Here is a 27,029-nt window from a genome sequence, read left to right on the forward strand (position 1 = left end):
CCGGCAGTAGAGACAGCTTGAATATAGACACAAAAAGGTGTAGGGGAGCAAAACAAGAGCCTGCAAGAAGCTGGGCTTTACTGGAGTTTCAGTGTAAGTGGGAATGAAGGAGACTGGAGGGAAGCTGCAACTGAAGAGAAAGCCAGGATCCAATTTTAAGAAGTTTTACCCTTAGCAAGGAATTTTAAGCATAGTCATATTTACATTTTTAAAAGATCACCAGCTGCTCTTTGAAGGTTTGGGGAGAGGTAAAGTGGAAGTGAGTTTCTCTGGGCATCCAGTGCAGTAACTACCTTAACAGCAGCGTCAGTATGGGTGCTGCGGACAGAGATGATTAGGGCTGCATGGCCACTGGAAAAAGAGAAGCGTCAAGAATAACGCAACCCTGATTTCAGATCTTGTCATTACTGATTGGGAGCTGCAGGAGATAGCATAAATTTGAAAGAAAAGATCATGAATTTAAGTTAACATTTTACGAGGCATCTACAGCTGGGTATTTAGATAAAGATGACTACCTACCGCTGTATATAAGGATCCAGAGGTCAGGAACGGGGTCAGAATAAGCAATATAGAAGAATAAAAGGTTAACCAACGAAAGCTAATGCTGACCTTTTGTGACTTTTCAGTACTTGAGATTTTTTTTTCTTTTGTGTCTGTTTCTGTTTTGATTGTTGTTTGTTTTGGATTTTGGGTTTGTTTTGCTATTTAAGGCAAGCTTCAGCCACGCATGTGGGTGCATGTCTGTAATCCCAGCTACTCTGAAGACTGAGGCAGGAGGATCGCAAGTTTGAGACCAGCCTGGGCAACTTAGCACCCTGTCTCAAAATTAAAGCAGCACAAGGCTAGGGGGATGTAGGTAGGTGGTTTCTGAGGAAGGATTTTCTCCTTTTCGGAAGAGAGGAGAAAATGAAGGAAGAAAGAGAAGAAGGAAAGGAAAAAAGGAAGGAAGAGGAAGAGAGAAAAAAGAAAAGAGAAAAAAAGAAAAGAGAGGAAGAAAGAAAGGGAAGGAAGGACGATGTAAAAAAAAATTAGTAACCTCAGTGCTCTGCGCTGACTCAGTCTGACTTTTAGCCACGCCCCATAGCGCCTGGCCACGCCCAGCGCACGAGACTTTGGACCGTGTGCTGCAATTCAGCCCCCAGGCTGACAGTTGCTGGTCTTCTCAGATGTGAAGTCCAGATTTGCGTTTGGAGCTGTGAGTCACTGTTGGGACTGTGAGTCACTGTAAGTAACAAGTCCGTCCCTGTCCCCCGTCCTGAGCATCACTGGAAACAGGAGGTTACTTTAGGATTATGAGTCGCATTTAAATGTGAGGCACCTTGATACAATTCGCTTTCACTACATTGTTGAGAGAGCTTTGCCCCTTCTGTTGTCACTGCCCAGCAGGGAAGGGACTGCGCCCCAGTCCACCCCACCAGGCCTTTCCCAAGGCACTGCACATGTGAAGGGCCTGTCAGGTGTTTTATCCAACTTTCTAGCTGTCTTTGGCAGGGGAGATTAGTCTACTCAAACTCCCTCAAGCCTGACCTCACCACCAGTTGTTTTTACTTAAACAACTCCGTAAGTGGCAGCATCCTGTAAAAGATTGGGGCAGACTTTGGGAAAATAGGTTTTAAAGGGAAATTGGTTCAGTTATGGACATCCTAATATTGAGGTGCATGTGAGAAATCCAAGTAGGGGTTTCTGTAGGCTGTTGGATACATGAACATGAAAATCAAAGAGATTTGGGAGGGAAACTATCGTTTTTTATTTGAAAGAGAAACAATAAAAACAATGATACCGAATTTCATTACAAGATAATAAATTAACAATAGTTAATGTATTGCATGTTGTTATCTTCAAAGTAGTTGCTCAGATTACTAGATAGAGGCATGCAAAATTAATCTAACAATATAAGCACAAACTGTCCTTTTCAGTGGACTTAAAAGAAATTACTAGTATAATTATCTTAGCTATTATACATGCATACATATGTTTTTCTATTTCTTCTTTTTTCCTTTCCCCCATCCCAGCTGTTCTGTTCTTTTTTTTTTTTTTTCCTTTTCATGACATATATTGTAGATTTTGGATCTTATTTACTCCTTCAGTTTCTTATACTAGGGAGACAATATCATGTTTGCACATGCAAGTCTGATTTATTTCACTTATGAGTGTGGTCTCTAGTTGCATCCATCCAAACCTCGAGTTTATCCTTCTTTATAGCTTTGTAGTACTCCATTGTATAAAAATACATCTTTCTTTTTTATCCATTCCTTGCTTGGTTGGTATTTGGGTTATTTTGAACGGGAAACAATACTGATTTGCTCCTTAAGACTGAATTTCAATGTGAACTTGGCTACCCTTAGAAGTGTATAAACTCAATCTGTAGGTGTATGGAAAATGGTTACGGTAGTGATGCTGGTTAGAAAGCTGCCTTTTATATAATGTTCAATCAGTTCAACCTCTTCCCAAAAAAGATAAAAAATTCTTCTGTCCCATGAAGCATACTCAGTAAGAGTTGAAGTGAAACAATAAACAGTAAATATACCAAAAGAGCAAATTATACAGTCATAGCAAATACAAAAGCACAAGATGGCCATGACTATAGTTTAGGCTGTAAATGGGAGTACCCAGGAGGCAGTGGGTCAGCAAGACTCCAGCACAGATGCATCTGTCAATTTCCTGGTGTAAATAACTTATGTGACCATTCGCCCCAAATAAAAGGTCTGGTACTGGTGGACAGTCACTATGTGTACACAGTGGCTGAGTACACAAGAGTGGTTAGACAGAGGATAGTGCTGGGTGGCTGGGCAAATACAGTGGTGACTGAGAATAAAAATGTCAATTTTAATCCATGGCTCTGTGTGTCTTCTTTGGGTTGCCCAAATATCAAGTCTGAATTAGTGAGAAAACAGTTGCCATGTTGTAGCAGGATTTTCCTCAGCGCGGACCATTGCAGAAGCCTCATTAAGAGAAAATGGCAGCAGGAAGTTGAAAGAAGAGGTATATGCTCCTCATAAATCATGTCCACGAAGAATGCGTGCTGCTGAGATAATGAAGCTCACCAACACAGACAGCTTGGGGGCTGAAGACATCAAGCTGCTTTGTTATACAAAGGCCCACTAGGTGGTGATATAAAAAATAAAAACAGAGAGCTATAACCCAGCAAGGTCATGAAGGTAAAGAAGGACACCAGCGGAGCCAGGATGGGGGTAGATCCGCTAGAAAGGCTTTGAGCTGAACATGGAGCACCCACTGGATACGCAAGTGGCATCTAAATCCAGGTTCAAATTAGAGCCTGAGGCAGGCGCAGGGCCCAGGCGAGGGCTGCTGCAGGAGGAGCACCCCATCAGGCCTGAGACCACGTGTTGATAGATTGATACGTGCAGCATAGTGGGTGGACTGGAGAGACTCCAGAGAACTGCTAGAAACTACGAGTGGGTGGCAGTCCTGGGCAGCACTGTACAAGCATGTGGGGGCTGAGCCTGGGACGCTTGCTGCCTAATGGCAACAGTGGAGGCAGTGGGCCAGTGGGAGTTGGGAGGAACTCAGCTGATGCTGCTGGAGCACTGGAACTGGCAGTCGCCAGGAACCAAAAGACAGCATTAAAGCTGGGAGTGAACCCAACACCAGGCAGAGGGGGCAGCTGCAGTACAGATGGGGCACAGCTGGCAGCACCGGGAGATAGTAAGGGCTGCAGAAGGGAGTAACTAGTTCAGGCAGTATGGGGCAGAGGCCCAAGCAGACTGAGAGAAGGACACAATAGGTGACCCATGTATGAATGTGGATCAGCTTCCTCTTGGCAGGTATGGACGGAGAAAAACTTGACAATCAGCCAAATGACATGCTCTTAACACTTTGAAGGCAATTATACCTGCTCTACAGTTCCAAAAGCAGAAGGCTCCACAGCAAAAGCGGGCAGTCCAGATCCAGGCCGTGAACTTGCAAGACTACGTGGCCTCTGTGGATGACACTGTGCAGGTGTTTAATTTTGACAAGGCCAAGGCCAAGATGCCCAGGCATGGGGGGCACTAGAAGACTGAAGGGCTCATGTTAAACTTGTGTTTCATTGGTCCCCCACAAGTGTGCAATGTGTGCTTATGTTAGTGGACAGCGGGACAGACTTAGTCTGATTTATGGCAATCCTGAGAAATTGCTGGGTAAAATGGCCTATGGAGATGGCCCTGGAGGATGTGCCATCAAACTGAAACAGATGCTCTACTGTCAGGCTGATGACAGGACTTAGCTGCATGATCAGCCCCACAAGAAGTGTGGTTATTTCATCCTGGTGGTTTTCGGCAGCATCTAGCAAAATACAGATGAGCCATCGGCAAGGTCAGGGGCCAGGGGTGTGTGCTCTCTGTCAAGTTTTTGAATGTTGTCTGGTTGGGTGGAAGAGGCTGTCACCAATGAGATGTGGAGGTGTCCTTGTCCTACCACAGTGAAACAGAGACTTTACTGGGGCATCTGGGATATTAGAGAGCCTTTATTTCCCCAATTAACCCAGATCTTTTTGTCCTTTTTTTATTTAATGAAAAACACTACATAACAAAATAATAGTTAAAACACTGTGTATCATTATTTTCAAAGTAGTTACTCAGAGTACAAGACAAACCAAAACAATTCTTGCAAGAAAGAATAACATAAAACTTTTTTTCAGTGAACTAAGATAAACTAGTAATATACAGGACCCTAATTAGCATTTATTAAAAATTTTTTGAAACAACAGAATATGTAATTTGGGGAAGTATTTGAATTTGTACCTACTGTCTGTTTATCTTTTTTATTTTGCTCTCTGTCTCTCTCTTTCTGAAACCATGTGATATTTGAACTTGTATGTCTTTCATTTAACATTACGTTCTCAACTTGGATCCATTTACATACGAATGCGCCAAATTTCTCTTTCTTTATGACAGAGGCGTGAGCACTCCCTTGTGTCTAAAACACATTTTCCTTATCCATTCATCTATTGCTGTTTCCAAGATCTAGCCATTATAAATTATGCTGCTATAGATATGATATGCATGTATCCCTGTAATATGATGCTTTTAATTCTGGGGGTGATACCTAGAAGAGGTTGGGTCAAATGAAATTTCTGTTTCTAAATCCTTGGGGACTCTTCGCACTGATTTCCATAGTGGTTGTATGGTAAGTTCTTGACTTCCAAATATTCAGATTGTGACCTTTCACAGATATGAGCAGACCTTGCATTATGAACTTTCAAAAACGCAAACAAATCATGGAATTAGTACATGTGTCTATCTTACCATGATAAGGTAATTATAAAAGTAAAAATAGCTTAATTACTACTGTTTGCCATGTATTTGGTTTTTTCATCCTTTACATTGTATATTTGTGTCAAAGGATGTAAGACTCACTTTGCCAGACTTACAAATGAATATGACTTACAAATGTTCAGGAAAGGAATTTGTAAATCAGTGACTCAGTGTACTAGTTTACAGTCCATCAAGAAGATAGAAAAGTTTCTTTTCCCCTGCATCCTGGTTGTACTCCAAATATTGTACCTCAAAAACGAGGCAAGATGTCATCCAAAAAGAAAAAAAAGTGCTTTATTTAGGCTGGTACCCAGTGACACAGTCACGTTGGAATTGTAGAGCTGTGCAACTAGATTAGGTTACTGGGAAGTTTAAAAAGGAAAAAACCGCAAAGCAAAGGCAGGGGGCTGAGGGGAAGGAAGGTCTTATGTCTCTTGATTTGGCGTGGAGACAAATTTTTTAGCTTTACAGGATATTAACTCATGGTTGGCTAGTTCCAGGAACAAGTTGCTGTTCTGGGAGGGGGGAAGTTCGTGGGAAACAGAAGTTGGAACAAAGATCAGGTAACGATGCTTACAGAACAGGGTGGCAGCGCTTTGGTTAGGTTACAACAAACCTCACTAGAATTTTGTTATTATTAGATTTTTTGATGGTAGCCATTCTTTCTGGAGATTATTTGTGTTAGAGGGTTTTATTTTTATTTTCATTTTAGTTCATATAGAAACTTATGTCTGTCATTTTTCTTTAGATTTTATAAACAAAAAGTTGATGTTGAAAATGTTGATGTTTATTATAGTCAGTACATATTAGAAATTCAACATTTTAATTTTATTGATTTTTCTAGTAAGTTACACATTGTAAAATATAATAAAACTCATAAAATTAAAATAAATAATTAATAGAAATATTCCTAAGAATTCCACCCACCTCATATGCACCTACTGTATGCTCCTTTTAAGGAAATTTAACCTTACACGTGAAGTTGATTTTTGTTTTTTGTTTTCCTGAAGGGTTTTCAAAAGAGCCGGAGAGCTAATGTGGTTCCCAGCTCTGGGTCAGCCTGGCTCCCAAAGGTGACTACATGCACGGGCATAAGAGAACAGGAGACTTCCCTGAGGGACACTTGTGTGCTGTCTCTGTGGCCTATGACGAGTTCACCTTATATAGTATGCTGTTGTGACAAACGAGTGCAAGATCAGTCCTGTGGCCCAGTATCCTCTAAGCAATCACATCGACAGCATGAAGGGCGTGGAGTGTAGGGAACATGAAAGCCCAAATGGCTATGACTATAGTTCAGGCTGTGAGGAGGGATATCCAAGTGGCAGACGGTCAGCCAAACTCCAGGGCAGGTGCACCTCAGTGGCCTGGTGTAAATAAGTTATGTAACTACTCACCCCATATAAGGGCTGGTACTGGTACTGGCAGACAGTCACTATTGTGTGTACAGCCATTACTGTGTGGCTGAGAGCTGTTAGAGTGGCCAATAGGGCAGCTGGGTGGCTGCGCAAATACGGCAGTGGCTGGTAATAAAGATGTCTACTTCAGTGAGCAGCTCTGCATCTCTTCTTTACAGTTTTAAGACTGGCCTTGAATTTTCTATGTAGCCCAGCTTCCCACAGACTTACAGAGATCCTCCTGCCTGAGCCTCCAAGGAGGTCATTGGAGGCATGGCCTGTAAGGGTGTATTCTTGTCCCTGGCTTCTCCGTTCTCTCCCTGCTTCCTGGCTGCTGTGGGTTGAACAGATTTCCTCACCACGCCTGTCTGCCATGCTGTCTTTGCTTTGGAATCAACCAGACATGGATTGACTCCTCTGAAAGCCATGAGCCAAAATAAACTTTTCCTCCTTTAATTTGTGGGCGTTGGATATTTTGTCCAACCAGTGGGAAAGTAACTAATACAAAGCCTAAACAAAAAGAGCAAGGCTGGAGACATGACAATACCCGGTTACAAAGTACACTACCAAGCCATGGTAATGAAAAACCAGCATGGTAAGGGCACAAAAACAAAAAAATGTAGACCAGTGAAACAGAACGGAGGACACAGAAACAAACCTACACAGTCATAACCATCTGATGCTAGCAAAGTATCCAGAAATACACATTGGAGAAAAGACAGCTTCTTTAACAAATAGTGCTGGGAAAATTGGATATTCCTGTGGCTTTCTGTGTCTGGGTTATTTTACTTTACCAAATGTGCTCCAGTTTCACACATAGTGTACAGATGGCGTAATTTCATTGTTTTTGTGGCTGAGTAGTATTCTTTTGTATATACATATCACATTTTACATTTTTCTTCATGTTGGCTGACAATAACCTACTGTATACTTTTATGGGTACTTTGATAGTTTGATGTATGTACATGTAATGGTCATTAGCGTAATTAGGATTTTCATTTCATTTATCATTTTGTATGTTGGAAAATTTTGAACTTAGTTATTTTGAAATAACTCAAATTCTTGTAGACTATGATCATGCTGTGCTTTCAAAGACTGTAACTAGTTCCTCATGCTTTCTTTATCCATTCATTAGTTGATAAGCTTCTCAGTTTATGCCATATCCTGGCTATTATGAATAGTTTGGCAATGAATTTCTTGTATATTCTGGCTATTAATCCCTCATTGGATGAATAATTCACAAATATTTCTTTGATTCTAAGGGCTGTTTCTTTACTCTGTTGATTTTTCCCCTTCGCTGTCATGCTTTTAATTTTAACCTATTTTTTAAAAAAGTTAAATTAAGTTTCACTTACACGTCCAATAGATCTTGCTTTTAAAACTTCAACTAAAAAGCTACCTTTTCAAAATAGGGGTTTTTGTACCACTTACATTAATTTGGTTATTTGTATGAGTCTGCTATTTGTTCCATGTGGTCTTCTGTCTTTTTCCTCTCTTTTGCTGCCTTCTTTTGGATTAAGTAACATTGATGATTTCATTTTATCTCCTTTATGGGCTTATCCCATTTTGTGGAGGTTACTTTGCAATATATTCAGATATACAGATATATCTGAATATATTTCTCTTTCTCCCTCTTGCGCTCTCTCTCTCTCTCTATTTTTTTTTAACACAGGAGCTTGCTATGATGCACAGACTGATCTTCAATTTGTGGAATCAAGTTATCCCCCCCATTTAAATCTGGAAAGTAGCTAGGACTACAGGCCAGTTCCACTGTGTCTGGATTATTGAATGGTTTTTTTTTGGTAGGTGTTAGTACTCTGAGCTACTTTTACTTTAGATCCAGCCTTCAAGTAATAGAGTGCTATTCACCTACATGATAAGAACCCTATAAAATTATATTTCCCCTAGACTTTGATCTGTTGTTCTCACTTGTTTATTTCTGCAGCAGTTATCAACTACAATATTCATTGTTACTCTCTGTGCTCTTAATAGTCGATTATCTTTTTTTAGGTTTGTATAAATTTTTTATTTTACTGGTCCAATGATTTATATATATATATATATATATATATATATATATATATATATATATATAAAATCATTCATCATAGGGAGTTTGTACCAGTACATGATGTATCTTTTTTCTTCTTTTTCTTCCATTCCCCTCTCTCTTTTTCAAAGCTTTGTTTCCATTTTATCTTTCTTTTCTCAATTGTCTCTTTTCCTTTCTCTCTTGTTTCCCTTCTCATTTGAACATTTTCTTTCCATTCCCCAATATCCATTATAGATTTTGGTCCTTGTTTATACTTTCAGTTCTTCACACCAAAGAAACCATGTGCTATTTTAAGCATGCATGTCCAATTTATTTCACTTAAGAGTATGGTCTCAAGGTGCATCCACTTGGCTAGAAAGGTCTCAAGTCTATCTTTCTTTATTGTAGAGTAGTATTCTATTGCATAAAAACAACCCCACATCTTCTTTATCCATTCATCAGTTGATGGGCACTTGAGCTGTGTCTTAAGATTTTGCTATTGGAAACTGTGCTGCTGCAAACGTGGCTGTACATATGTCGCTGTGGTATGATGCTTTTAATTCTTTGGGGAAGATACCAAGAGGGAGTGTATTTGGGTCAAATGAAACCTCAAGTCCTGTTTTTTTGAAGAATCTCTGCACTGATTTCCACAGTGGTTGCACCAGTTTATACTCTCACCAACACTGCAGAAATATTCCTTTTTCCCCACAGCCCAGCCAGCATTTGTTATTGGTTAATATCTTGATAATAGCCATTTTTTTGGAGTGAGATGGAATCTCAGCATTGTTTTAATTTACATCTCTCAAATGATAAGTGATGTTGAACATTTTTAATATATTTATTTGCTGTTCATACTTCATCTGAGAAGTGTCTATTCATTTCAGTTTCTCATTTTTGGACTGGGCCTTTAGCATTGGGTTTTCTGATTTTCTTTGAGTTCTTTATATATTTTAGATATTAGTCCTTTGAAGTATCCTTACTATCGGAGTTTTGTTCATAAAGTCTTTGCCTACACCTATGAGTTTAAGAGTTCTACTTATTCAGCATTCCAGCAGATTGTTTCTGTTTTAATATTTAGATCTTTGATTCATTTTTATTTTAGTTTAGTGCATGGTGAAAGATATGGGTCTAGTTTTAGTTTTTGGCAAGTGTATAGATTTTCCAGCACCCTTTATGACAGAGGCTATCTTGTTTCCAGTGAAGGTGCTTGACACCTTTGTCAAAGATTAGGTGGCTGACTCAGTATGTTTGGAGTTGTTTCTGCATCTTCTAATCTGTTTTATTGATCTTCAGGTCTGTTTTTTTGTTTGTTTGTTTTTTTTTTACCAGTGTCATGCTCTTTCTTTCTTCTTTCTTTTCTTTCTTTCTAATCACAGTAGCTTGTAGCTACTATAGGTTTGTAGTATAATTTCAAATCAGGAATTGTGATGCCAATTGCTTTTTCTTTGTTGTCCAAACTTGCTTTTGTCATTCTAAGTCTCTTCTGATTCTAAATGAATTTTAGGATTGTTTTCTCTAGTTTTGTGAGATATACTATTGGAATTTTGATCTGGAATGCATTAAATTTCTATCAACAATTTTGGAACTATGACTGTTTTAACTATATTGGTTCTTCCTACCCAAGAATAAGGGATATCTTTCCATTTTCTGATATCTTCTTTAATCTTCCTTTTTAGAGTACTGTAGTTTTCAATGTAAAGTTTTTTTCCTTTATTAGATTAATTCCTAGGTAATTCATTTTGGCGGGGGATGCAGTCATGAAAGATGTTGTTTCTCTAATTTCCCTCTCAGGGAATTCATTATTTGTGTACAGGAATATTACTGATTTTGAGTGTTGACTTTGTATCCATCCAGTTATGCTACTGCACTTGGTTATTAAATTTAGAAGTCTTTTGCTGGAGTGTTTGGGAACTTCTACATACTGTATCATGTCATGTGCAAGTAATGATAATTTAATTTCATGTTTCCTATTCTTTTTCATTTTATTTCTCTCTCTTGTCTAATTGCTCTGGCTAATGTTTCTAGAACAATTTTGAATAAGAGTGGTGTCAGTAAATATCTTTGTCTTGTTCCTTAATTTATATTGAAAGCTTTCAATTTTTGTCCAGTTAGGATAATGTTGGCTGCCCATTTGTCATAGATGGCTTTTATTAGATTAAAATAAGGGCTATCTATCCCAATTTTCGGTAGAGTTTTTATCACGAATGGCTGTTGGTTTTGTCAAATGCTTTTTCTGCATCTATTAAAATGATCATATGGTTTTTGCCCTTGATTCTGTTAACATGGTATATCACATTTATTGATTTGCATATGTTGAACTATCCCTGCATCCCTGGGATAAATGCTACTTGGTTATGGTGTATAACCTTCTTGATAATTTGCTGCATTCTGTTTGCCATATCTTATTGCATATTTTGCATTTATGTTCATTAGGAAAATTGGCCTGTAGCTCTGTTTTTTGACTGCGTCTTTCTCTGCTTTTGGTATCAGGATAATTGTTGCTTCCAGGAATGAATTTGGGAGTATTGCTTCCTTTTCAATTTCATTAAATAGTTTAAGAAGTATTCATATTGGGTTTTGTCTAAATTTATTGTAGAATTTAGCAGTGAATTCATCATGACCTGGGTTTTTCTTTGTTGTTAGTTTTTCTTTTTTTGTACCAGGAATTGAACTCAGGACCTTGAACTTGCCAGGCGGGTACTCTGCCACCGAGATAGAACCCAGCCTGTTGATAGGTTTTTAATTACATCTTCAATTTCATTGACATATTGGTTTATTTAGAATGTTTATTATAAAAAAATTTTTGATTCAGTTTTGGTAATTCATATGTATCAAACCTGCCCATTTCTTCTGCATTTTCCATGTAAGTATGAATTATTTTTGTATTTCTGCAAAATCTGTTATGATTTCAATCTTCATTTCTAATTTAGATGGATTTGGGTTTTTTCTTTCCTTTTTTTGATAAGGTTGTCTAAGGGTTTGTCGATTTGATTTAGTTTTTCAAAGAATAAACTCACTGATTCATTGATTCTTTGTATTGTTTTCTTAGTTTATTGCATTAATTTCTGCTCTGATTTATATTTATCTTTATAATTTCCTCCCTTTTATGAGCTTTGGCCTTGACTTGCTGTTCTTTTTCTAGAAGCTTGAGGTTTAACATTAGGTCATTTATTTGAGCTCACTCTTTTTCTCATATGGGAATTCACTGCTATAAATTTCCCTTATAAGACTGCTTTTGTGGTATCCCATAAGTTCTGATATATTGTATTTGCATTATCATTTTTTTGTAGATACTAATTTCTTCTTTAATTTAACCTGTGATCCATTGATTATTCAGGAGATACTATTTAATTTCTATGTGCTTATGAAATTCTTGTAGTTTTTTTTGCCACTGATTTCTAATTTCATTGTACAATGGTCTGGTAATATGGATGGGTTCATTTCAGTTCCTTTACATTTACTTAAGCATGTTCTGTGACCTAGTATGTGATCTATTTTGGAGAATGTCCCATATGCAGCTGAGGAGAATGTGTATTCTGATGATGTTTGGTGGAACACTCTAATAGACATCTACCTAATCCATTTGTTTAAAAGTTTGGTTCAGTTTTGATATTTCACTGCTTGTGTTTGTCTAGTTGATCTATTTGTGACAGTGGGATGTTGAGATCCCCCATTACAATTATATTAGTGCTTATTTGATTTTTCATATCCATTAATATTTCTTATATAGTTAGGTACACAGATATTCGCTGCATATATAGTTATGGTTATTATCTCTTCCACTTGGATTGCTCTCTTTACAAAGTTTAGTGACTTTCTTTGTCTCTCTTAATCAGTGTTGGAGAATAGAATAGCTACCTTGGTTTTTTCTGGGTTCCTGTTGCATGGAGTATTATTTTCTATCCTTTGACTTTTAGTCTATGAGTTTCTTTTTAAATTAAATGTTTCTTATATGCAGCATGTTGTTGGATTTTGCTTTTTGATCCATTCTGCAGTCTTTTTCTTTTGTTTGGTGAATTGAGACCATTAACATTGATGGTTATAACTAATATGCATTGATTTATTCTCATCATGTTATTTTCCTGTTGTTGGCTCCCCCCACCCTGCGTTTGCTTATTTATTTATTTTGATACCAGGAAACAAACTTATGACCTCATGCATGCCAGACAGGCAGTTACGCTGCTGAGCTAAACCCCTGACCCTCTCGCCTCTGTTTAACTGCTTGCTTACCTAGTGAAATCATCCTGTTGGGATTCACAGAGTTGTAGTTCTTGTCATTTCTTTCTAGAAGGTCCTTCAGAACATTTTGGAGGGCTGGTTTGGTACTCATGAATATCTTAAGGTGCTCTTTGTCATGAAAGCACCTTTTTTCTCCTTCAATTTTGGAAGATAGTTTTGCAGGGTACATAAATCTGGGTTGAAGATTGTTTTCTTTTAAGGCTTGAAATACTTCACTCCAAGTTCTCCTTGATCGAGGGTTTGTGTTGAGAAGTCTTCTGTGACTCTGATGGGCTTCGTTTTTCTTTCTTTTCTTCTTTTTTTTTCTTTTTGAATATCTGATAAAGCACTTAAAAAACTTTTTAAATGAATGTTGAATACTAGATTAATGGAGACTGTTTTACTTTCTTTTTTTTCTTAAAGTTGTTTCTCTTTTGTCTTCTAGGTTTTTGGTTTTCAACAAGATGTTATTGTTGTTGAAAGGATATTGAAAGATTATTTTTAGTTCCTCTGTATGTGCAATATTTTTTTCCTCTGGCTGGATTTGAGATTTTTTTCTGTTTATCTGTAATTACAAGACAACTAGAATATGATGTGTCTTATAGTTTCTATATGTGCTTTTTTCTTTGGAGTTTCCTTGTGCTTCTTGGGCATGTGGGTAATAATTTTTATCTTATTTGAAATTTTTCAGCTGTCAATTTTTCAAACAATTGTCTTTATTCTTTATTTTCTCTTCCTTTTTAGGGACTTTAGTAATTTTTATATTACAGTGCTTATAATTACTCTGTTCAAGTTGGTTTCTTTATTTTTCTAATTCACAAATCCTGTACTTTTCTTTCTGTGTTTTAATTTTTTAATCCTAAAAGTATATTCTATATCCCTATTATTACATTTTTATCCCTAGCATATGAAATATAGTTATAATTGTATTTTAATATTCTTGCTACTGTTTCTCGTTCTGTCTTCTGAGACATTTCTTTTTTATTGTTGCTTGACTGATTTTTTTCTCTTCACAAGGATTGTGTTTTCTTGCCTTTTATGGTATCCTGGTAATTATTTTTTCACATCCAAAAGTTTATTTACTTGACAAAAATATAAACTGATATTATCAGTAATGGAGAGACAATCCTGGTCAAATTTTATTATAAACATTATACATGCAGAAGTAAAAATTTCAGTGTTTTAATTAATACACCTAAGATCTCCTGTGGGAAACTCCCATTTTCTGTCTTTTACCCTTTATGTGTATTTGAGTTTTTCATATAAGAGAAACCTTGTGACATTTATCTGTTGCCTCAAGGTGAATCTATTTTCCTTCAAATGATTCAAGTTTATCCTTCTTTATAGCAGAGTAATATTCCATTTGTATACCACACATTAATGTTTTAGTTCATTTGTTGATGTACATACAGGTTACTACTTTTAAGATTTTATTGTGAATTGTGCTACTATTAACATGAGTATATACATATCACTGTACTATGATGTCTTTAATTATTTCTGGATGATACCTAGAAGTAGAATAGCTAGGTAAAATGACATTTCTAGTTTTAAGTTTTTTTAGGAATCTGCATACTAAATTCCATAGCAGTTATACTAGTTTATATTTCCACCAATATTGTAGGAGGATTTCCTTTTCACTGTAGCCTCACCAGCATTTATCATTTGATTTCTTGATGATAAGCATTCTTACTGGAGTAAAATGAAATCAGAGTGTTGCTTCAATTTGCATTTTTCTAATGGCCAGAGATGTTGCAAATAATTGGTCAAGACAAGTGTGAATGGTAGCAAGATTCTATGTTTATTAAAGGTAGGAAAAGAGGCTTGATAGGGTGAGTTCGGGCCAAGTAAAAGTAGGAAAAGAAGTACACCCTGGGTGTGAGGTGTACAAGCCCGTTTCCCATCCTCCTCGCATTCTGGGGAGTGTGCATTTGTAATCCATGAGAAAGTTTTGGAATTTTCGTGAGTTAATTTCAATCTACCGCCTCACGTACAACCCATGGCAAGTCTAAAGTCACTAAGACATATTTATAGTTACGGGCAGCCAAGGGGTCTTGGGTCTGACCCAGATGAAAGTTCAGGGGACAAAGGCCTCATCCCAGGGCCTCACCTGGATTTTATTAACTCAGGAAGAACAGAGTGACTGCAAGGTGAGTGACTGTGAGAAAGGCAAGAATTATGTGGGTACTGTGAACTGGGCTGGCTAAGAGGCCAAAAGGCACCTCTGCAATATGCAGAGAGGAGGATGTGCAGAGACCAATCTGCATAACACAGCTGTGGTAACATTTAATGTTTAGGCAGCAGTATTTTAGCTTCAACGTGCAAAGCTTTTTTGCCCTGGAAAGTCATACCCTCTTATCTCGAGGCTCAGACCCAGTTGACAGCCCTAGAGCACTGACCCCAAATCCCATTGGCGAAACAGGTCCCACTGGGAAACAGTGACTGTAATCTGGCTTTAAAGATTATGCACCAGTACTTTAGCTAGCCCTATTTACATTGCTTAGAGCCAATTAGAGAAAAAAAAAAGTAGCTTCCAAGCTATCGGTACACGGAAATAGGGCCAGGTTTATCTAAAGTAGGGTAATCCCTGTATGAACCACCCTGGTGGTCCTCTGCAGTGAAGGTGGACTACCGTGAGAAAAAGGGCACAGTGGCAGAGAGCCAACGGCAACTGCTCTTTTTATATGTTCCACTCCTCAAGCTAATGGCAGATTCAGGCCATGCTATCCAAAACTTCACATGAAGAAGACATGAAGAACTGAAAAACAACAAACTCTTTAAATTTAAAGACCTAATCCAGAAGTGGGCTTCTGAAATAAACGCACACTTCTCATGTGAAGAAATACAAACAGCAAATACATATATGAAAACATGTTCAACATCACTTGTCATTTGAGAGATGCAAATTAAAACAGCACTGAGATTCCATCTCACCCAGAAAGAATTGCTATTACCAAGAAATCAAGCAATAACAAACGCTGGAGGGGCCGTGGGGAAAAAGAATCCCTTCTCCACTATTGGTGGGAGAGTAGACGGGTGCTACCACTGTGGAAGTCAGTGTGGATATTTCTAAAAAAACTAGGACTTGAGGTTCCATTTGACCAAGCTATTCTCCTTCTTGGCATCTTACCAAAGAATTAAAAGCATCGTGCCACAGTGATATATACACACCCTGTTCATAGCAGCAGTTTGTAATAGCTAAATCTTGGAAACAGCTCAAATGCCTTTCAACTGAGGAATGGATAAAAACGATGTGATTTTTTTTATACAATGGAGTTCTACTCAGTCATAAAGAAGGATAAATTTGATACATTTATTGCTAAATGGATACACCTTGAAACCATACTCTTCAGTGAAATATATCAGACAAACGTATACATATCACAATATCTCTGTGGTATGAGAAACTGAAAATATAAACAAATTGTAAGATAGACATTATGAAAAAGGAAGAAATTGTTCAAAAAGAAAGAGGGATGGGGAGGAAGAAAGGGAAAAAAGTGAGAAAAGAAAGATAAAATGGAAACAAAGCTTTATAACTAGGGAGGGGTAGATGAGTTGAAGAGAGAGGAGAGGAATGGGAGAAAAAAGAATCAAGATATATCATGTACAGGTACAAATTCTCTATGATGAATGTGATTATTATATAAATCTAAATTGTACCAATAAATTTAATAATCAAAAAGCAGAAAACAAAATGCACATGTGAAGTCCACGTGCAGGGCTTTGGTGGTTCTGCACATGTGTCCTGGGATTTTGTAATGAACAGGTCATGCCTGCTTCCCCAGCCAGCTTTGCCACACCCTAACCTGTCATTCTGGATTCCTGTCCCTGGATGGGTTCAGTCCCTCTTCTCAAGTGACTGCCAGGATGTACAACTCTTCCTGCAGGGACTTATGTCTCTTCCTGGTCACCAAAAGTGTCCCGGGCCATTTAGGTTCATATGCTAGATTCATTGGCTTGCCACTGGCCAAATCAAAGGAGGCTATATTTTTGGGTAAAATGGAAAAAGTGTTATTTAAAACCAGCCCTGAGGAGATGTAGGGCTCTATTTGCCTCAAATCAACATCCCTCCCTTTACAGCTGGCCAAGGGTCTTTCAAAAGTAAGCGATGGGGGAGGGGGACCCAAAGAGTTAATGCAAATCTCCACACTGAATTCCTCACTGTTAGCCATCTTCAGTCCACTGTCCCATTTCCTAGGAGAGGAAACTGGGATCCAGGCTTCCTGGTGTCACATCTGCACACTTCATTCCTTCATCTTGGGTGAGGAGAGGTGAGAAAGCTGTCTATACCCTGGCCTTACCAAGAAGCCATTTGTCTCTAAAGGTTAAAAAAGAAATAACAACTAACCTTTAAAATTCCATTTTGCAGTGCTGGTTACAAGATTGAAAATGAGGAGTCAGACACCTACATGTCTGAATCAGTTATTAGTTAAGGACTGTGTTTTTCATAGATCTCACTTGTATCTCCAGCATGCAAGTTATTTCAAGAGCATATTACAGATTTAAAAGAAAATTTTATATGGTATTGAATTTAATGTTTCTAGCATCTGTGAATTGGCTAGGATGGGAATAAAGTTCCAGTTCAGTGATAAGAAATCTAAATCTGGCATGGTACAATGACTGTAAGGAAAGAAACACTCAAAAAGTCAGTGGAAAGGTAAGATGGAGCTTTTCTTTATTTTTCACCCCAAATCCAGGTAAGTGGGTTTCATTATTTGTTTATCTTCAGTAGGATTTTCTGCAGAATGGTGAGGTGGGGGATATGTTAATTGGGGCTACAATAGATCTGATTGTTTTATTTGTCCTTCCAGCAAAGGGGTGAATCATGCCTAGGAAGGTCAGCAGAGTTGAGTCCTGGACAGAGGAGACAGGGCAGCACAATTCATGGACTTCACGCATCTTCAATTACAAATGCTATATCGTCTTCCTGACTGGCTGTTATAGTTGCCACTGGAAATTCAGACGATGGGAAAAAACTAAACTGGGATCCTGTTGCTGCACCTGGGTATGGTGAGATGGGAAGCAGCTGGTTCACCTTTCTCAGAAGTGGGGGGCACAGGCTGGCTGCCGGCCATCAGAAAAGGCTCACTAGAGTTGTCTAAGGGAACTCCTCAGGTTGCAGTTCTTCCATGCTGTTTCTGGAGCCAGAGTTAAACTTACTGAAACATGTACTTGCTGTGTTCTTTCCCTTTTCCTTCTAATATTATTAACATTAAGCTATTTTATGGTGCTGGTGATTGAACTCAGGACCTTAGTTATGCCAACAAAGCACTGTTACTACACCCCAATCCCCACTTCTATTCCTTACTTTTCCATTTCTATACTATCTCTTTTATGTCATTCATTCATTCATTATTCACTCACTCACTTTTACATTTACTCATTAAGTGAACCTTAAATAAAATGAGATTTTTTTGGCTAGGAATTATAGCAATGCCCAGCTCTTTAATTCTCTTTTCTCTGTGAGTTCCAAGTAAAAATTTGTTTATCAGAAAAAAACAGCAAGGGGGAAACAAGACACTCCTTTATTATTAGTCAAGCTAGTGCCTGATTATTCCTAATGAAGTGCTCTAGTAAGGCCACATGGTGCCATGTGTGCTGGCCTCACGGAAGGCCTCCTCTTAGCCATGACCTGGGACTCTCTGGTGGCCACTCTGGTATAACATGTCAACTGATGAATACACTGGGGGTCCAAGATATTGAACCTTTGCTTAATGGTGAACATGGTCCCACTAAGGTCCAAGAATTAACTAACTGGATGTCTAATTTCTTATCCCTGGCATGGGGAGCACAAGGAAAGAGGTCAGAAATGGGAGGTGTTATGGTTTGTATATAGATGCCCTCCCGAAACCTCAAGTGGTCATAGGTGCGGCTTTTTGGAGGTGGCTGGGTCTAGAGTATATGATACTGGGATCTGGGATGTGATGCTGAGATTGATGCGTAGTGTGATGTGGGATTATCGGTGCCCCATCCTGGGTGTGAGTGCTGCTTGCTGGGTAGCCTGGATGGAATATAAGGGACAGAGAGAGGGCTGCTGGCTGCTTCTTTGCTACGTTGCTGCTTTGCCGCCCACCTGCTTTCTACCTGCCATGAACCGTTTCTCCTGTGCGATGCCCCTGTTATACCTCCTGGCCCTGGAGCCAGCCAATTATGGATTGAAGCTCCATGAACTGTGCGCCAAAATAAACCTTTCCTCCTTGAACTTTGGGTGTTGCATATTTTGTCTCAGCAATAAGAAAAGTAACAAAAACAAGAGGCTCCCCTAGAGTACACAGCTACGTTCTTCTTTCCCCTGTCCTTTCATGTCCACACTAGACATGGGGGATGACAGAGGTGGCTCAGGCATGGTTCTTACCTTCATGGAATTTGCATGCTATTGGGAGTTTCAAGTACACACAATCTTAACCTAGTGAGAAAAGTGCTTTAATTGTATGTACACGAACATAGGGATTCATCAAGGAAGGAGCCAAAGATAACTTTATTTAGAAGATGAAGGTGATAAAAATTTGATAGGTAGATAATTGTAGACGGTAGAAGAAATGGTATTGGGGGAGGAGTCAAAGGGCACGGTGAGTTTGGAGAGTGGTAGTTATTTTAGGTGAAGCAGAAGTGCCTGGTGAAGTGATAGGAATTGAAGCTAGAGATGGAGGTGAGTCAAATGCTACGTGGTTTTTAGGAACTGACTTCTGCCATACAGAAAATAGAGCATATGTGAAGAGGGTTCCCCAGCACCAGAGAGGGGAAAGTACTTAAAGATTTTAACCTGGTGATGTGGTCTGAGATATGTTTTCCAATTACTATTCGATTGTATGGAGGATGTGTTAGAACATACCGCACTAATGCAGAGAGGGCTCTGCCTCTTTATGTGCAAAGATAAAGCAATGGCAGTATTCCAAGTAAGAGATGCTGGTGCCCTAGATTGGACAAGTGATGATAAATACGGGAAAAAATAGATTCAATAGATCTTCATTACTTAGGGCTGAGGTAGAAAGTCACATGAGAGCTATTAAGAAGGATATAGAGGGAAAAGTAAAGGGAGAGACTCCAGAGGAAAAATGGCATTTAAAATAGTGCATCATAGTCCAGGAATATATATGGATCCTAATTATGACTGTGCTTGGGTTGGTTATGTGGTGTCTCTAAGCCTCTCTCTATCGTGAGGGAATTGAACTAGATACCTCTTAAAGTCTCTAGATAATTTTCAAGTCTCCGTTTTGGTCAGGGGAAGGAGTATAGCATATTGCATAAGCACTAATAAGATATTGTGCCTAGGGGAAGATTACACAGATTCAATTTATTATTACTGACTGTCTCAAAATTAGAAATCCACCACTATGAGAGCTTGGGCAAGTTATCTAACACCAACAGAGTCCTCGTTAAAATAACTAAGATGATAACAATAGGATCAGCTGGGGTTGTTAAGAGAATAGAAGAGGTAATTTGTGGAAAAAACTTGACTTCTGCTTGGCACACAATTAGCACTCAGTATATGTTATTACTGTACTGTTCTTAGAGTCACTGCCTTGTGGAAGTGACATAGAAAAGATGGTACAGGGGACTCTTGGAGAAGCAATAAGACGGGCAAAAGTCCAGAGATAGAAAAGCACAAGGATGTTTAGGGAGAAATGAATTTTCAGTGTAGATGTTAGGTACACGTAAGGGAATAAGTAATAAGAAGTAGGTTTGCAAAGGAATGTTTTGATCAAATTATGAAGCATCTTTTTGCCAAAATAATACTTTATCCTATAAACAGTGGGGAACTTCTGAGTATTTTCCAGCCAGAGTGGTGACCAAAATAGATTTATCCAACAACAAAAAATGTATTAAGCACTTAATATATACTATTATAACTGAGACACCATAGAGCCCTGGACCTTGTGGAATGACTTAGATAATAAACAGTAAGAGAAGAGAAATGCTTTCAGACAGTAACGACAGCTTTTAAGACAATAAAACAGGAAACTGTATTAGAAACTTGGATAGGAAGAGAAAACCTCTTAAAACATGTCCTTTGATTTATCTCCTAAATGAAGAGACAGAGCCAGCCTTATGTGTATCAAGAGGAAAAGCATTTAAGGCAGAAGAGCTAATAAATACAAAGCTCCTGAGGTGGGAACAAATTTGGTTGCGTGTTAGAAACAGAAAGGGGCCAGGGTGGCTGGAGCCCTGAAATAGAGTCAGAGTGTAAATACAATAGGGTGAGGTGAGAGATTAAATGGCTGACGTGGAGGAGTGTGGGCCAAGCAGGGTGACATTCTAACACAGCAGAAAGCTCGGGGAGGGTTTCAAGCAGGGAGTGACATTATCTGATGTGTGTTACTAAAATTCCACCCAAGTTTCCTGTAGAGAAAATGTGGAAGACCTCAGGAGTCTGCTTTTCACTCTCCTACACTCAGAGGATGGTAGTTTGCCGCCCAGATATGCATAAGGTCTCTTTCACCTTTTTGGAACGCCCTTTCTGTGTTTTTCACTTTATTTTCTTTTTATTATTATGTCTCAAAATAACGTCAGAATTTAGATGGGACAGGGAATATTCTTTCTGTTTTCAGCATATTAACATGGTATACAGTGAAGAAGTTTGTTATTCATGTGATCAGTCTTTTATGATTGTGAATCAGAGAGCAACCCAAACGTTATCTTTTTTTACTTTATAAAGGAAAAAAAAATACTCCAAAATTTCAAAACAAGTTAATAGGAAGGTAACAATGATTAATACATTGTGTATTGTTATCTTTAAATTTGTTACTCAGAATACAAGATATAGGCATTTAATTGTCCAAATAATATTAGCACAAGCTTTTCTTTTCAATGAACTGAGAAAAAATTGGTAGTATAACATATATATATATATATATATATATATATGCTTTTCCCTTTCCTCTTTCCCCCATTCCAGTTTCTCGTTTCTTTTGAACAGTTTTTTCCCATTTTACAATATCTATTGTATATTTTGGATCTTATTTATTCTTTGAGCTTCTCATACTAGGGAGACAATATGATGTTTGTACATGAGCATCTGGTTTATTTTACTTATGGATATGGTATCAAGCTGCATCCATTTGTGTATAAAAGTCTCAAGTCTTCTGTATAAACCATCGTATAAAAAGACCATGTCTTTTTTTTTTTTAATCTATTCCTCAGTTGATGGGCATTTGAGTTGTTTCTAAAAGTTAGCTATTACAAATAGTGCTGCTATGAACATGGATGAACATATATTGCTGTGGTATAATGTTTTTAATTCTTCTGGGAAGAGACCCAGAAGAGGAATAGCTGGGTCAAATGGGACCTGGAGTCCTAGATTTTTAAGAATCTCCACACTGATTTTCATAGTGGTGCACCAGTCTACACTCCCATCAACAGTGGAGAGAGGTTTCTTTTTCCCTACAGCCATTTGTTATTTTTTGATTTCTTGATAGTTGCCATTCTTTCTGGGGTGAGATGGAATCTCAGTGTTGTTTTAATTTGCATCTCTCAAATGACCAGTGTTGCTGATATTCGTATATTTATTTGCGATTTGTACTTCTTCATCTGAAAAGGTGTGTATGCGTCTCAGATGCCCACTTTTGGATTGGGTTTTTAAATTTGGGAGGTCTGATTTTTTTGAGTTCTTTATATGTTCTTGATAGTAATCCTTTGAGGAACAGCTGGCAAACATTTTTTCCTACCTTGTGGGTTTTCCCCTCACACTGTTGGTGGTTTCCTTTGCTGCGCAAAAGCTTTTTAATAAGATGAGATCCCAGTTGTTGATTCTTTGTGATACTACTTGTGTGATCAGTGTTTTAGTCATAAAGTTTTTGCCTATACCAATGTCTTCAAGAGTTTTACCTAAGCTATCTTCCAGCAGATTGAATGTTTCTGCTTTGATATTAATATCTTTGATTCATTCTGAATTTAGCTTAGTGTATGGTGAAAAGTATGGGTCCAGTTTTAATCACTGGCACATGAGTAGTCAGCTTTTCCAGCACTATTTTTAAGAAGGCTGTCTTTTCTCCCAGTGAATGTGTTATGCATGTTTGTCTTAGTGTGTCTGGAGTTGTTTCTGCATCTTATGATCTGTTCCATTGATCTCTGAGTCTGTTTTTCTATTTTTTTTCCAGCATCATGCTGGGTTTTTTTCACAGTACTTTACCTTTATAGTCTAATTTCAAGTCAGAGATTGTGCTTTCCCATGCTTTGCCTTTGTTACCAGAATCACCTTTGCTACTCTAAGTCTCTTCTGATTCCAAATGAATTTTAGGATTTTTCTCTAATTCTGTGAGATATGCTCTTGGAATTGCATTAAAGCTGTATAACAGTTTGGGAAGTATGGCCATTTTTACTATGTCGGTGTTTCCTATCAAGAGCAAGAGATAACTTTCCATTTTCTGATATCTTCGTCCATCTCCTTTTTCAGAGTACTGTAATTTTCAAGATATATCTTTTATATTCTTTGTTAGAGTGATTCCTAGGTATTTCACTTTTTTAGATGCTATTGTGAACAGTGTTGTTTCCCTTATTTCCCTCTCACTGAGTTTGTGTACAGGAAGGCTATTGATTTTTGAGTGTTGACTTTCTATCCATCTATCCATCTATGGAATTTGCTTATTAAATCTGGCAGTTTTTTAGTGGAGTTTTTGGGTCTTCTATGTAGAGTATCATGCCACCTGTAAATAATGATAATTTAATTTCTTCCTTTCCTATTGTTATTCCTTTTATTTCTTCCTCTTGTCTAATTGCTCTGGTTAAAGTGTCCAGGACTACGTTGAATAAGAGTGGAGAGCTAAATCTAATCTTCTTAGGAAGTATTTGGCAACATGTGTCATGGCTGATTTGTGATGATTTTCAGTATTGAAAGTTAACCTCAAGGCTCAGTTTGAAGACCTTTTCTATAAAAAAGTCCTTTATGATGGCTATGAGCTAAGATAGCTCTGGCCCTGTCACTTCTTGGCTTTGCGATCTTGAATCAAAAACTTTACCTTTAAGAGTTTTCTTAGGAAAAATGTTACCAATACCTAATTCTGCCCTTATAATGAGAAGTAAATTATGCAAAGCAACTTGTGAATTCTGTACCATTGTGTTATTATTAAATAGCTTCTCCAAAAATGTTTTTCTTAACTCTGATTCCTCCACGTTTCCCCAGTAGGTACATGGGTGACTAAATGAAATGATGAATGATAAATGAATGAGTTACCTAAGGAATGGATCATGAAAAAACATTTGGTGGAGAGAAAAGTGGAGGAACTCAACAGATGATTGTTGAGTGCCAACTACATCTAAGAAACTATAGTAGGACCAGACACGGTGGTTCGTGTCTGGGCCCAGCTACTCAGTAGGCTGAGGTAGCAGGATTACATGTTTGAGGCAGCCTGGGAAATTTAGTGATATCTTTCTCAAAATAGTACTCTAACAAAGGGCTGAGGATATGTACTGTTCAGTGGTAGTGTTTGCCTAACATTCTCTGGGGTTAAGCCCCAGTACTACAAAAAGAAGGAAGAAAAAACCAACAAAACAAAAACAGTGCTAGGTACTGGCTATTGTAAGATGTTGAAAAAGGTTCTTTTACTTATTGAAGAAACAGTGTAGCATCGGATGCAAACATAAACACATAATTACAGGTCAGTATAATAAATGTTGTACAGGTTAAAAATAGGCATGTACAGGATTCAGTAGGGGTAAAAACAAGAGAGTGATTACTTATGGCCCTGCAAGTATACTGACTGGAAATATATGCAGAAATTATTGAGGTAATATGGATAAAGGGAGCTAAGTTAGACAAATTCTTTCTTTTCCCAGAGAGAACAAGTCTTTTGCACGTTCCTGGTAATTGCATTTATCATGTCTGTGGTCATGCTCTTCACCTGGATAGAAACCTCCAATGAGTACTTTGGCTTTAACTGGTGAGTTTCACTTTTTATACTTTATTGTGTAAGGGCTCTGGTCTGATGAACACCTGGGTTTGCCTTAAGTTGAATGGACCTGTGACACAGTAGGGAGGGTGGACAAAACTGAACTTTCTACAGCCCGTGGGTGAGAGACCAGGCTCTGGGGCAGGAGGAGGATGCTTCGCACTGTAATCTTCCCCCCCTCCCCATGTGGCTCTCTGCTTCCAGCATTCCCAGGCCTTCTCAGATAATGCTTTCCTGTCATCCAACAGGAACTCAGTCTCTGTCTGGGTTAGTGATGCCACAACACTTGGTCATCGTGATCTTTGTCCCTGAACCTTATTTCTCTGCTTCTCCTACAGCCTTTCTCCTTCTGTCCTTAGCGTCCTCCTCCAACTCTGAACAAGGAACAGGTGTCGCTTTCATGGCTAACTTCCCACTCCTGGCCTACTCTCAGACTTTCCAGTTTTTCTGGCCTGGTGTTTTCTCACTTTGTTGCAAACTTTATCTATTATTTGGGGAAGGCTCTGTTTGAATACGAGGGGCCCCCCCAATAGAATATAGTTTGTTTCCTTTTATAGAACTAAAATATAGTTTGTTATTTTAAATGTTAAAAAATGCAAAAATTTGAAAATACTTGGTTAGCCACATTCTTCAATGACAATCACTTGGTATATATTTTATAGCCATCTACCTTTATTTTTATATTATTATGTTTGATCTGTTTATATACTTTTGCTTTCATTTTTCACTCAGAAATGAAATGAATTTAACAAATCATTGAAACTCTTGATGAATATTATTTAAAGTGGTTTCAGAAGCTGAGTGTGGTGGCGCATGCCTGTAATCCCAGGACTTGGGGGCCTGAGGCAGGAGGATCACTATGAGTTCAAGGCCAGCCTGGACTACTTAGTGAGTGTTCAAAGCCAATCTGAACTACATAGCAAGACCCTGTCTCAAAAAAAAAAATCAAAAGTTGTTCCAGAGTATTTCATGACATGAAGATACTGTAACACACTTAGTTTTTTTATTGTTATGCATTCAGTGTTTCTAGTATCCTTATTTTTGATAAAATAATAGTACAGAGAAATCTATATATCCTGACTAATGTTCTAAGAATAGAGTGCTACAAATAGCATTATTGAGTTAAGAAAAACAAACATTGTTAAAAATTCATTATAGCTTTAGCCAAAATAGATTATAGTAGTTTCTACTTACAACAGAGATATAAAAGTGTCTTTCTTTTAATCTGACAATGGCATCACTAAATATTCTAATTTTTATTGCCTTTGATGAATTTTATTACTACTGTGGAGAAAGGTCAACTGTGTGTATAAATAAGTAAAATCATTATTTTGGAACTAATAAAAATCCTTAACCTTATTTTACATAAAGTGCTACCGAAGTTATTTCTACTGTAACTTGACTGAAAAATTGATCTATGAGCTTTTTCTATGATGAATTTGTGCCAACTTTCCATCTAGTATATCATAAGCAAAACTTAAAAATTAACAGGATGTTGAAAGATAGAATTTTAAAGTTCAAAATTTCATTATATAACACGTCTATCCAAATTTATTTTACAAGTGTTGGCAGTAACTAATAAGCAGTGGAGGCCAATGAAATATTTCTTGTCTGAATTAAATATATATAATTGCATAACACAGCACAGACCAAGCATTTTTTATTGTCATTTTTTATCTCTTTTTCTTCACTTTTTACATATTAGGGGAAACGTGATATTTGTTTTTTCTGAGTCTGGTTTGTTTTGCTGAATATAACGGTCTACAGATCCGTCTGTTTTCCTGCAAACGACAGTTTCTTTCTTCTGTATAAGGAGTTCTACCATGGTCGCTGTGCTGTCTCTTGTTGTCATCAATAGAATTTGCTATATCGTCAGATAAAGTATAATTGAATACATCAGTACACAACAGTATTAATAGAAATACAACTTTGTAGATAGTGTAGAACTACAAAAACAGGTAGTAATCAAATCAGAATGTGTATTGTAGTGAATCATTGTCATTTTCAGAATAGTCACCTATACTCTCTGACTTGATACTATCAACCTAACAGTTTTGAATAAAATCTGTCAATAACAAGCAGCAATCAAACAAATCAGATTTAACTAAGATCAGTCATGATACAACAGTATAAGTTATACAGTGATCCAGATTAAGTTAATAGGAAATTAAAGATGATTACTGTGCTATATCATGATAACTTTGGGATAGCTGTCTGTGCCCTCAAATCTAGTGTTTGTATA

The 27,029-nt window shown here is 37.7% G+C and overlaps 1 protein-coding gene across 1 annotated transcript in view; it reads left to right on the forward strand.

The window, feature by feature from the left end:
* The first annotated feature begins 1,117 nt into the window (after positions 1-1,117).
* Gdpd4 (glycerophosphodiester phosphodiesterase domain containing 4) overlaps positions 1,118-27,029 on the forward strand; it is a 98,033-nt gene continuing 72,121 nt past the window's right edge. Inside the window, exons 1-3 of the mRNA XM_063255658.1 lie at positions 1,118-1,224; positions 17,714-17,907; positions 24,675-24,778. Of these exons, the coding sequence (XP_063111728.1) occupies positions 17,728-17,907; positions 24,675-24,778 (284 nt within the window). The 5' untranslated portion in view covers positions 1,118-1,224; positions 17,714-17,727. The remainder of the gene's footprint in view (positions 1,225-17,713; positions 17,908-24,674; positions 24,779-27,029) is intronic.

Source organism: Cavia porcellus, unplaced genomic scaffold (assembly GCF_034190915.1).
Source record: "Cavia porcellus strain 051 isolate PalLab524CR breed Dunkin Hartley unplaced genomic scaffold, mCavPor4.1 scaffold_9, whole genome shotgun sequence".
Lineage (NCBI taxonomy): Eukaryota > Metazoa > Chordata > Mammalia > Rodentia > Caviidae > Cavia > Cavia porcellus.